Source organism: Tinamus guttatus, unplaced genomic scaffold (genome assembly GCF_059628265.1).
Source record: "Tinamus guttatus ecotype Peru unplaced genomic scaffold, ASM5962826v1 Tinamus_guttatus_pri_ptg001300l, whole genome shotgun sequence".
Classification (NCBI taxonomy): Eukaryota; Metazoa; Chordata; class Aves; order Tinamiformes; family Tinamidae; genus Tinamus; species Tinamus guttatus.
The window spans coordinates 23,250-36,263 of NW_028289834.1; the positions used below are offsets into that span (position 1 = coordinate 23,250).

The following is a 13,014-nucleotide window of genomic DNA, read 5'->3' on the forward strand; positions in this document are numbered from 1 at the left end:
GTCCCAAAAGGGGCGAAATTCGCCCCAAACCGGGCAGAATCCGCCCCAAAACGCAGCCCCCAGCCGGGCGACCGCGGCCGCCGGAAGCCGCCTCAGCGCCCCCATCCAATCAGCGCGCGGGGGGGGCGGGCGTTCCCGCGGCGGCCAATGAGCGCGGCGCCGCCGGCCGGCGGCAGCCAATGAGCGCGCGGCGCCGCCCCTGCGGCAGCGGCGGCGGCCGGGGCGGCCCCGTGCGGCGGCGGCTCAGTGAGGGCGCGGGCAAGATGGCGGCGGCGGACGGGGACGACTCGCTCTACCCCATCGCGGTGCTCATCGACGAGCTGCGCAACGAGGACGTGCAGGTACCGGGGGGCGAGGGGCCGCGACCCGGGGACATGTCGGGGAGCCCCGCGGGGCCGGCACGAGCGATGCAGAGCGCTCGTGGGAGCCGGGAGGCTGCGGGGAGGCCCCGAGCGGCTCCGAAGCCGCGGAGGCGCCTGTCGGGAGCCGCCCCGAGCGGTGCCGAGGACACCCGAGTGGCCCCGAGCCCCTCCGAACCCGGGAGATACCGCGAACCCGGGCGGCTGCGAGCGGTTCCGAGGAGCCCCCGAGCGGTGCCGAGGACACCCGAGCCCCCCGAGCGCCCCGAGAACCCCCGAACCCCCCGAGCGGCCCGAGTCCTCCCGAACCCCCCCCGATCCACCCGAGTTCCCCCGAATCCACCCGAGCGGCCCCGAGCCCCTCCGAATCCGGGAGATACCGCGAACCCGGGCGGCCCCGAGCGGTTCCGAGGAGCCCCCAAGCGGCCCCGAGGCCCCCGGAATCCCCCCGAGCGGTCCCGAGTCCTCCCGAACCTCCCCGAGCGGCCCCGAGCTCTTCCGAACCCGAGGAGATACCGCGAACCCGAGCGGTTCCGAGGAGCCCCCGAGCGGCCCCGAGTCCTCCCGAACCCGGGGAGATACCACGAACCCGGGCGGCTCCGAGCGGTTCCGAGCGGTTCCGAGGAGCCGCCCCCGCGGCGCCCGAATCCCCGCCGAGTGGCCCGAGCCCGCCCTCCGAACCCGGGGAGATGCCGCGAACCCGAGCGGTTCCGAGTACCCCCGAGGTGCCCCGAGTCCTCCCGAGCCCCTCCGAACCCGGGGAGATGCCGCGAACCCGAGCGGTTCCGAGCGATTCCGAGGAGCCCCCGAGCCCCTCCGAACCCCCCCCGAGTGGACCCGAGCCCCCCCGAGCGGCCCCGAGCCCCTCCGAACCCGGGGAGGTACCACGAACCCAGGCGGTCCCGAGCGGTTCCGAGGAGCCGCCCCCGAGCGGTGCCGAGGACACCCGAACCCGGGGAGGTACCACGAACCCGGGCGGCCCCGAGCGGTTCCGAGCGAACCCGAGTCCCCCCCGAGCTCGTCCCGAGCGGCCCCGAGCCCCTCCGAACCCGGGGAGGTACCACGAACCCGAGCGGCCCCGAGCGGTTCCGAGGAGCCCCCGAGCGGCCCCGAATCCCCCCCGAGCTCCCGCCGAGGAGCCCCGAGTGGTCCCGAGTCCCTCCGAGCCCCCCCGAGTGGTCCCGAGCCCCTCCGAGCGGCCCCGAGTGGTTCCGAGCCCCCCCGAGCTCGCCCGCCTTGTTGCGGCGACGAAGCGCGGCCGCTGATTGGCTGCCGGTGCTGTCCGTTTACCCCCGCCCGCCGCGCTGATTGGCCGCGGGGCGGGGCTTCAGCGGCGCCCCCCTGCTCCGCGGCGCCCCTCTGCGGCGGGGGCGGCGCCCCCCGCGGGCGGCCAATGAGGGCGCGCCGCGGGGGCGGGCCCAGCGCGCGGCAGCCAATGGGCGGCGAGCGGGGGGATTTTTACCCATTTGGGGCGTTTTTTTTTTGCCCGTTTCGGGTTTTTTTTGGGCCCAATTTGGGGTTGATGCGTGGTTTTCTCCCCCAGCTGCGGCTGAACAGCATCAAGAAGCTGTCGACCATCGCGCTGGCCCTGGGCGTGGAGAGGACCCGCAGCGAGCTGCTGCCCTTCCTCACAGGTGACACTGGGGACATGGGGGGACATGGGGGACACGGGGAGACATTGGGGACATTGGGGACATGGGGGGACATTGGGGACATGGGGGGACATTGGGGTCATGGGGAGACATTTGGGACATGGACATTGGAGACATGAGAAAGTGGGGGACATTGGGGGACATGGGGGGACGTTGGGGGACATGAGGGGAACATTGGGGACATTGGGGGACATGAGGGGAACATTGGGGACATTGGGGGATATGAGGGGGACATGGGGGGACATGGGAGGGACATGGAGGACACTGGAGACATGGGGATATTGGGGACACGGGGGACATTGAGTACGTTGGGGGATATGGGGGGGACATGGGGAGACATTGGGGACATGGGGGACAGTGTGGACAGAGGGGACATGGAGGGACATGGGGACAATGGGGATACGGGGGGACATGGAGGGACACAGGGGGACAATGGGGACACCGGGACATGGGGGACGTGGAGGGACATGGGGGACATTGAGGACGTTGGGGGACATGGGGGGGACATTGGGGACAGGGGGATATGGGAAAAGGGGACATGGGGCACATGGAGGGACATTGGTGGCAATGGGACAGTGAGGGACATGGGGGGACATGAGAGGACATTGAGGGACATCGGGGACATGGGGAGACATTGGGGACAATGGGGAAAGGAGGAAATGGGACAGGGAGGGACATGGGGACACAGGGGGATATGGAGGGACATGCGGGGACATGGAGACACAGGGGGATATGGGGGGACATTGGGGACATGGGGACATTGGGGGATATGGAGGGACACGGGAGGACGGGGGACATGGGGACACGGGGGGATATGGAGGGATGTGAGGGGACATGGGGACATTGAGGGAGATGGGGGGACATGGGAGGATGCGAGGGGACACTGGGGACATGACGGGACGCGGAGGGACATGGGGAGACCCTGGGGGATATGGAGGGACATGGGGGGACAAGGGATGTGAGGGGACATGAGGGAACATGGGGACACGGGGGGATGTGGAGGGACATGGGGGGACATTGAGGGACATGAGGGGACATTGAGGAATATGGGGGGATATACAGAGACATGGGGGGACACGGGGGGATGTGGGGGACATTGAGGGACATGGGGGGACATGGGGGGCCATTGAGGGACATGGGGGGCCATTGAGGGACATGAGAGGACATTGAAGAATATGGGGGGATATACAGAGACATGGGGGGACATGGGGGGACTTTGAGGGACATGTGGGGACATTGAGGGACATGGGAGGATGCAAAGGGACATTGCGGACATGGTGGGACATGGAGGGACATGGGGAGACCCTGGGGGATATGGAGGGACATGGGGGGACAAGGGATGTGAGGGGACATGGGGGACACGGGGGGACATGGGGGGACAATGAGGGACATGGGGACACGGGGATGTGAGGAGACATGGGGGGCCATTGGGGGACATGAGGGGACATTGAGGAATATGGGGGGACATTGAGGGACATGGGAGGATGCGAGGGGACATTGGGGACATGGTGGGACATGGAGGGACATGGGGAGACCCTGGGGGATATGGAGGGACATGGGGGGACATGGGATGTGAGGGGACATGGGGGGCCATTGGGGGACATGAGAAGACGTTGAGGAATATGGGGGGACATTGAGGGACATGGGAGGATGTGAGGGGACATTGGGGACATGGCGGGACGCGGAGGGACATGGGGACATTGAGGGATATGGAGGGATTTGGGGAGACACTGGGGGACATGGAGGGACATTGAGGGACATGGGGGGACAATGAGGGACATGGGGACACGGGGATGTGAGGGGACATGGGGGGACATTGGGGGACACTGAGGGGATATTGAGGAACATGGGATACACAGAGACATGGGGGGATGTAGGGGACACGGGGGGACATTGAGGGACGTGGGGACACGGGAATGTGAGGGGACATTGAGGGACATTGGGGGGCATTGAGGGACATGGGGGGACACGGAGGGACCTGTGGCCGCGGGAGGGGACCCTGCGGCCCCGTTGGGGACACGACGGCCCCGTTGGGGACACCATGGCCCCGTTGGGGACACGGTGGCTCTCGGCTGTCCCCAGACACCATCTACGACGAGGACGAGGTCCTGCTGGCGCTGGCCGAGCAGCTGGGGACGTTCACGGCGCTCGTGGGCGGCCCCGAGTTCGTGCACTGCCTGCTGGTGAGGACATGGGGACATGGGGACAATGTGGGGACATTGGGGACATCATGGGGACATGGGGACATCGTGGGGACATGGGGACAATGCGGGGACATGGGGACGTTCACGGCGCTCGTGGGTGGCCCCGAGTTCGTGCACTGCCTGCTGGTGAGGACATGGGGACATTGGGGACATCGTGGGGACATGGGGACATCATGGGGACATGGGGACAGCGTGGGGACATGGGGACAGCGTGGGGACATCGTGGGGACACAGGACATGGGGACAATGTGGGGACATGGGGACGTTCACGGCGCTCGTGGGCGGCCCCGAGTTCGTGCACTGCCTGCTGGTGAGGACATGGGGACATGGGGACAATGTGGGGACATTGGGGACATTGTGGGGACATGGGGACATTGGGGACATCGTGGGGACACAGGACATGGGGACAATGTGGGGACATGGGGACGTTCACGGCGCTCGTGGGCGGCCCCGAGTTCGTGCACTGCCTGCTGGTGAGGACATGGGGACATTGGGGACATCGTGGGGACATTGTGGGGACATGGGGACATTGGGGACATCGTGGGGACACAGGACATGGGGACATCGTGGGGACATGGGGACGTTCACGGCGCTCGTGGGCGGCCTCGAGTTCGTGCACTGCCTGCTGGTGAGGACATGGGGACATTGGGGACATCATGGGGACATTGGGGACATCATGGGGACACAGGGCATGGGGACATGGGGACATCGTGGGGACATGGGGACAATGCGGGGACATGGGGACGTTCACGGCGCTCGTGGGTGGCCCCGAGTTCGTGCACTGCCTGCTGGTGAGGACATGGGGACATTGGGGACAATGTGGGGACATTGGGGACATGGGGACAGTGCGGGGACATCGTGGGGACACAGGACATGGAGACAATGCGGGGACATGGGGACAATGCGGGGACATGGGGACAATGCGGGGACATCGTGGGGACACAGGGACATCATGGGGACAATGTGGGGACATGGGGACATTGTGGGGACACAGAACATGGGGACAATGCGGGGACATCATGGGGACGTGGGGACAGCGTGGGGACATGGGGACAATGTGGGGACATGGGGACATTGCGGCCACCGCGCTCCCCTGCCCTCCTTCCCCCTGTTTCCCCCCATTTTCCCAACATTTCTTCCACATTTCCCCCAGTTTTTCACCATTTCTCCTCATTTTTGCCCTTTTCTTCCTCGTTTCTTTCACGTTTCGCCCTGTTTTGCCCATTTTTCCCTCGTTTCTACCCCGTTTCCCCCCGTTTTTTCGCAGTTTTCTCCCCATTTTCTCCCCCCGCTGGATTCCCAGGTCACAGCGGAGGGTCCTGGGGCAGATCTGGGTCTCTAGGGTCATTCCAGGGTTTTTTGGGCCGTTTTTGCCCGTTTTTTCACCGTTTTTCACTATTTTTCACTCATTTTCATCGTTTCTTCACCGTTTCTCCCCGTTCCTTCCCCATTTCTCCCTGTTTCCTCCCTGCAGCCTCCGCTGGATTCCCAGGTCACGGTGGAGGATCCTGGGGCAGATCTGGGTCTCTAGGGCCGTTTCTTCACCGTTTTTCACCGTTTCTTCGCCGTTTCTCCCCATTTTTTCACCATTTTTCACCGTTTTTTCACCATTTTTCCCCGTTTCTCCCCGTTTTCCCCCACAGCTGCCGCTGGAGTCGCTGCCCACAGTGAAGGACCCTAGGGCAGATCTGGGTCTCTAGGGCCCTTCCAGGGTTATCTGGGGCCGTTTTTCACCGTTTCTTCACCGTTTTTCACCGTTTTTCACCATTTTAACCGTTTTTTCGCTATTTTCTCCCGCCGCAGCTGCTGCTGGAGTCGCTGCCCACAGTGAAGGACCTTAGGGCAGATCTGGGTCATTAGGGCCGTTCCGGGGTTGTCTGGGGCCGTTTTTCACCGTTCCTTCACCGTTTTTCACCGTTTTTCACTATTCCTTCACGGTTTTTCACCATTTTTTCACCGTTTTCTCCTCGTTTTCCACCCGCAGCCGCTCCTGGATTCCCAGGTCACGGTGGAGGATTCTGGGGCAGATCTGGGTCTCTAGGGCCGTTCTGGGGTTGTCTGGGGCCGTTTTTCACCGTTTTTTCACCGTTTTTCACCGTTTCTCCCCGTTTCTCCCCGTTTTCCCCCCGCAGCCGCTCCTGGATTCCCAGGTCACGGTGGAGGATCCTGGGGCAGATCTGGGTCTCTAGGGCCGTTCCGGGGTTGTCTGGGGCCGTTTTTCACCGTTTCTTCACCGTTTCTCGCCATTATTTCACCGTTTCTTGCTGTTTTTTCACCGTTTCTCCCCGTTTTCTCCCCGTTTTCCCCCCACAGCTGCCGCTGGAGTCGCTGCCCACAGTGAAGGACCCTGGGGCAGATCTGGGTCTCTAGGGCCGTTCTGGGGTTGTCTGGGGCCGTTTTTCACCGTTCCTTCACCATTTTTTAACCGTTTTTCACCATTCCTTCACCGTTTTTCACCATTTTTTCACCGTTTTCTCCCCGTTTTCCCCCTGCAGCTGCCACTGGAGTCGCTGCCCACAGTGAAGGACCCTAGGGCAGATCTGGGTCTCTAGGGCCGTTCCGGGGTTATCTGGGGCCGTTTTTCACCGTTCCTTCACCGTTTTTCACCGTTTTTTCACCGTTTTTCACCGTTTTTTCTCCATTTTTCACCCCCGCAGCCGCCGCTGGAGTCGCTGGCCACGGTGCAGCAGACGGTGGTGCGGGACAAGGCGGTGGAGTCGCTGCCCACAGTGAAGGACCCTGGGGCAGATCTGGGGTTGTCTGGGGCCGTTTTTCACCGTTTTTTCACCGTTTCTCGCCGTTTTTTCACCGTTTTTCACCGTTTTTTCACTGTTTTCCCCCGCAGCCGCCGCTGGAGTCGCTGACCACGGTGCAGCAGACGCTGGTGCGGGACAAGGCGCTGGAGTCGCTGCCCACAGTGAAGGACCTCAGGGCAGATCTGGGTCTCTAGGGCCGTTCCGGGGTTGTCTGGGGCCGTTTTTCACCGTTCCTTCACCGTTTTTCCCCGTTTTTTCACCGTTTTTCCCCGTTTTTTCACCGTTTTTCACCGTTTTTTCTCCATTTTTCACCCCCGCAGCCGCCGCTGGAGTCGCTGGCCACGGTGGAGGAGACGGTGGGGCAGGACAAGGCGCTGGAGTCGCTGCCCACAGTGAAGGACCTTAGGGCAGATCTGGGTCTCTAGGGCCGTTCCGGGGTTGTCTGGGGCCGTTTTTCACCGTTCCTTCACCGTTTTTTACCGTTTTTTCACCGTTTTTCACCGTTTTTTCGCTGTTTTCTGCCCCCGCAGCCGCCGCTGGAGTCGCTGGCCACGGTGGAGGAGACGGTGGTGCGGGACAAGGCGGTGGAGTCGCTGCGCGCCGTGTCGCAGGAGCACTCGCCGCCCGCGCTCGAGGGCCACTTCGTGCCCCTGGTCAAGCGCCTGGCGGGGGGCGACTGGTTCACGTCGCGCACGTCGGCGTGCGGCCTCTTCGGGGTCTGCTACCCCCGCGTGTCGGCGCCCGTCAAGGCCGAGCTGCGACAGTGAGTGTCCCCAATGTCCCCAAGGGTCCCCATGGGGGGGTACAGTGTCCCCAAGGGTCCCATGTGTTCCTATGAGGGGCTACAGTGGCCCCAAGGGAGGTTACAGTGTCCCCAAGTGTCCCCAAGGGGCTCCCTACCCCCGCGTGTCGGCACCCGTCAAGGCCGAGCTGCGGCAGTGAGTGTCCCCAAATGTCCCCAAGGGTCCCCAAGGGACCCCACACATCCCTAAGTGTCTCCATGTATTCTTATGAGGGGCTATAGTGTCCCCAAGTGTCCCCAAGGGGCTCCCTGCCCCCGCGTGTCGGCGCCCGTCAAGGCCGAGCTGCGACAGTGAGTGACCGCGAATGTCCCCGAGTGTCCCCAAATGTCCCCAAGGGGCCCCAAGGGTCCCCACGTGTCCCCATGGGGGGCTACAGGGTCCCCAAGGGGGGCTACAGTGTCCCCAGGTGTCCCCAAGGGGCTCCCTACCCCCGCGTGTCGGCGCCCGTCAAGGCCGAGCTGCGACAGTGAGTGGCCCCACATGTCCCCAAGGGTCCCCAACTGTCCCCAGGGGTCCCCAAGGGTTCCCACATGTCCCCATGGGGGGCTACAGTGTCCCCAAGGGGGGCTACAGTGTCCCCAAGGGGCTCCCTGCCCACACGTGTTGTTGCCCGTCAAGGTCGAGCTGCGACAGTGAGTGGCCCCACATGTCCCCGAATGTCCCCAAGGGTTCCCATGTGTCCCCAAGGGTCCCCAAGGACAATTATGAGGGGCTGTGATAGTGCCTAAGTGTCCCCAAGGGGCTCCCTACTCGCCCGTGTCGGTGCCCGTCAAGGCCAAGCTGCGACAGTGAGTGTCCCCAAATGTCCCCAAGGGTCCCCAAGTGTCCCCAGGGGTCCCCACGTGTTCCTATGGGTGGCTATGAGGGGCTGTGATAGCACCAAGTGTCCCCAAGTGTCCCCAAGGGGCTCCCTACCCCCGCGTGTCGGCACCCGTCAAGGCCGAGCTGCGGCAGTGAGTGACCGCGAATGTCCCCGAGTGTCCCCACGTGTCCCCAAGGGTCCCCACGTGTCCCCAAGGGTTCCCATGTGTTCCTATGGGGGGCTACAGTGTCCCCAAGTGTCCCCAAGGGGCTCCCTGCCCCCACGTGTTGGCGCCCGTCAAGGCCAAGCTGCGGCAGTGAGTGTCCCCAAATGTCCCCGAGTGTCCCCAATGTCCCCAAGGGTCCCCAAGGGGCCCCACACATCCCTAAGTGTCTCCATGTATTCTTATGAGGGGCTACAGTGTCCCCAAGTGTCCCCAAGGGGCTCCCTACCCCGCGTGTTGGCGCCCGTCAAGGCCGAGCTGCGCCAGTGAGTGTCCCCAAATGTCCCCAAGTGTCCCTAGGGGTCCCCACATGTCCCCATGTGTCCCTATGGGTGGCTATGAGGGGCTGTGATAGCACCAAGTGTCCCCAAATGTCCCCAAGGGGCCCCACACATCCCTAAGTGTCTCCATGTATTCTTATGAGGGGCTACAGTGTCCCCAAGTGTCCCCAAGGGGCTCCCTACCCCCGCGTGTCGGCACCCGTCAAGGCCGAGCTGCGACAGTGAGTGACCGCCAATGTCCCCAAGGGTCCCCAAGTGTCCCTATGGGTGGCTATGAGGCACTGTGATAGCGCTGAGTGTCCCCAAATGTCCCCAAGGGTCCCCACATGTCCCCATGTCCCCACAGGTCCTTCCGCACGCGCTGCTCCGATGACACCCCCATGGTGCCCGTGTCCCATAGGTGTCCCGTAGGTGTCACCTCGTGTCCCATAGGTGTCCCCATGTGTCCCATAGGTGTCCCATAGGTGTCCCCTCGTGTCCCCACGTGTCACCTCGTGTCCCCACAGGTACTTCCGGACGCTCTGCTCCGATGACACCCCCATGGTGCCCATGTCCCATAGGTGTCCCATAGGTGTCCCCACGTGTCCCATAGGTGTCCCCACGTGTCCCCATGTCCCCACAGGTGCTTCCGCACGCTGTGCTCCGATGACACCCCCATGGTGCCCGTGTCCCATAGGTGTCCCCAAGTGTCCCCTCGTGTCCCATAGGTGTCCCCACGTGTCCCATAGGTGTCCCCGTGTGTCCCATAGGTGTCCCCTCGTGTCCCATAGGTATCCCCACATGTCCCATAGGTGTCCCCGTGTGTCCCATAGGTGTCCCATAGGTGTCCCCTCGTGTCCCATAGGTGTCCCCACGTGTCCCATAGGTGTCCCATAGGTGTCCCCACGTGTCCATAGGTGTCCCATAGGTGTCCCCCTGTGTCCCCATGTCCCTTGCTGTCCCCACAGGTCCTTCCACACGCTCTGCTCCGATGACACCCCCATGGTGCCCATGTCCCATAGGTGTCCCATAGGTGTCCCCTCGTGTCCCCTCATGTCCCCACGTGTCCCCTCGTGTCCCCACAGGTGCTTCCGCACGCTCTGCTCCGATGACACCCCCATGGTGCCCGTGTCCCATAGGTGTCCCATAGGTGTCCCCACGTGTCCCATAGGTGTCCCCAAGTGTCCCCATGTGTCCTCATGTCCCCACAGGTACTTCCGGACACTCTGCTCCAATGACACCCCCATGTCCCATAGGTGTCCCATAGGTGTCCCATAGGTGTCCCCTCGTGTCCCCTCATGTCCCCACGTGTCCCCTCGTGTCCCCACAGGTACTTCCGCACGCTCTGCTCCGATGACACCCCCATGGTGCCCGTGTCCCATAGGTGTCCCCACGTGTCCCATAGGTGTCCCATAGGTGTCCCCTCATGTCCCCACGTGTCACCTTGTGTCCCCTCGTGTCCCCACAGGTACTTCCGCACGCTCTGCTCCGATGACACCCCCATGGTGTCCATGTCCCATAGGTGTCCCCACGTGTCCCATAGGTGTCCCATAGGTGTCCCCTCATGTCCCCACGTGTCACCTTGTGTCCCCTCGTGTCCCCACAGGTACTTCCGCACGCTGTGCTCCGATGACACCCCCATGGTCCGTCGCGCGGCCGCCTCCAAGCTGGGCGAGTTCGCGCGGGTGCTGGAGCTGGAGCACGTCAAGGGGGACATCATCCCTATGTTCGCCAGCCTGGCCGCGGACGAGCAGGTGACAATGACATGGGGACAGTGTGGGGACACGGGGACATCATCCCCATGTTCGCCAGCCTGGCCGCGGACGAGCAGGTGACAATGACATGGGGACAATGTGGGGACATGGGGACACGGGGACATCATCCCCATGTTCGGCAGCCTGGCCGCGGACGAGCAGGTGACAATGACATGGGGACATGGGGACAGTGTGGGGACACGGGGACATCATCCCTATGTTCGCCAGCCTGGCCGCGGACGAGCAGGTGACAATGACATGGGGACACATGGGGACAGTGTGGGGACACGGGGACATCATCCCTATGTTCGCCAGCCTGGCCGCGGACGAGCAGGTGACAATGACATGGGGACACGGGGACAGTGTGTGGACACGGGGACATCATCCCCATGTTCGCCAGCCTGGCCGCGGACGAGCAGGTGACAATGACATGGGGACAGTGTGGGGACATGGGGACATCATCCCCATGTTCGCCAGCCTGGCCGCGGACGAGCAGGTGACAATGACATGGGGACAATGTGGGGACACGGGGACATCATCCCCATGTTCGCCAGCCTGGCCGCGGACGAGCAGGTGACAATGACATGGGGACAGTGTGGGGACACGGGGACATCATCCCCATGTTCGCCAGCCTGGCCGCGGATGAACAGGTGACAATGACATGGGGACATGGGGACAATGTGGGGACACGGGGACATCATCCCCATGTTCGCCAGCCTGGCCGCGGATGAACAGGTGACAATGACATGGGGACATGGGGACAATGTGGGGACATGGGGACATCATCCCCATGTTCGCCAGCCTGGCCGCGGACGAGCAGGTGACAATGACATGGGGACAGTGTGGGGACAGTGTGGGGACACGGGGACATCATCCCCATGTTCGCCAGCCTGGCCGCGGACGAGCAGGTGACAATGACATGGGGACAGTGTGGGGACAGTGTGGGGACACGGGGACATCATCCCCATGTTCGCCAGCCTGGCCACGGACGAGCAGGTGACAATGACATGGGGACAATGTGGGGACACGGGGACATCATCCCCATGTTCGCCAGCCTGGCCGCGGATGAGCAGGTGACAATGACATGGGGACAATGTGGGGACACGGGGACATCATCCCTATGTTCGCCAGCCTGGCCGCGGACGAGCAGGTGACAATGACATGGGGACAGTGTGGGGACACGGGGACATCATCCCCATGTTCGCCAGCCTGGCCGCGGACGAGCAGGTGACAATGACATGGGGACAGTGTGGGGACACGGGGACATCATCCCCATGTTCGCCAGCCTGGCCGCGGACGAGCAGGTGACAATGACATGGGGACACGGGGACAGTGTGAGGACACGGGGACATCATCCCCATGTTCGCCAGCCTGGCCGCGGACGAGCAGGTGACAATGACATGGGGACAGTGTGGGGACACGGGGACATCATCCCCATGTTCGCCAGCCTGGCTGCGGACGAGCAGGTGACAATGACATGGGGACACATGGGGACAATGTGGGGACACGGGGACATCATCCCCATGTTCGCCAGCCTGGCCACGGACGAGCAGGTGACAATGACATGGGGACAATGTGGGGACAGTGTGGGGACACGGGGACAGGGTGGGGACACGGGGACATCATCCCCATGTTCGCCAGCCTGGCCGCGGACGAGCAGGTGACAATGACATGGGGACAGTGTGGGGACAGTGTGGGGACACGGGGACATCATCCCCATGTTCGCCAGCCTGGCCGCGGACGAACAGGTGACAATGACATGGGGACAATGTGGGGACACGGGGACATCATCCCTATGTTCGCCAGCCTGGCCGCGGACGAGCAGGTGACAATGACATGGGGACAGTGTGGGGACACGGGGACATCATCCCCATGTTCGCCAGCCTGGCCGCTGACGAGCAGGTGACAATGACATGGGGACAATGTGGGGACACGGGGACATCATCCCTATGTTCGCCAGCCTGGCCGCGGACGAGCAGGTGACAATGACATGGGGACAATGTGGGGACATGGGGACATCATCCCCATGTTCGCCAGCCTGGCCGCCGACGAGCAGGTGACAATGACATGGGGACAGTGTGGGGACAATGTGGGGACACGGGGACATCATCCCCATGTTGGCCAGCCTGGCCGCGGACGAGCAGGTGACAATGACATGGGGACAGTGTGGGGACACGGGGACATCATCCCCATGTTCGCCA

At 63.4% G+C, this 13,014-nt stretch overlaps 1 protein-coding gene across 1 annotated transcript in view; it reads left to right on the plus strand.

Annotated features, from left to right (window-relative positions):
• Window positions 1–260: 260 nt before the first annotated feature.
• LOC148590517 (uncharacterized) overlaps window positions 261–13,014 on the plus strand; it is a gene marked incomplete at its 3' end in the record, with an annotated part of 43,161 nt that continues 30,407 nt past the window's right edge. The window contains exons 1-5 of the mRNA XM_088538968.1: window positions 261–341; window positions 1,903–1,993; window positions 4,094–4,194; window positions 7,502–7,734; window positions 10,666–10,813. Coding sequence (XP_088395094.1) covers window positions 264–341; window positions 1,903–1,993; window positions 4,094–4,194; window positions 7,502–7,734; window positions 10,666–10,813 — 651 coding nt within the window. The remainder of the gene's footprint in view (window positions 342–1,902; window positions 1,994–4,093; window positions 4,195–7,501; window positions 7,735–10,665; window positions 10,814–13,014) is intronic.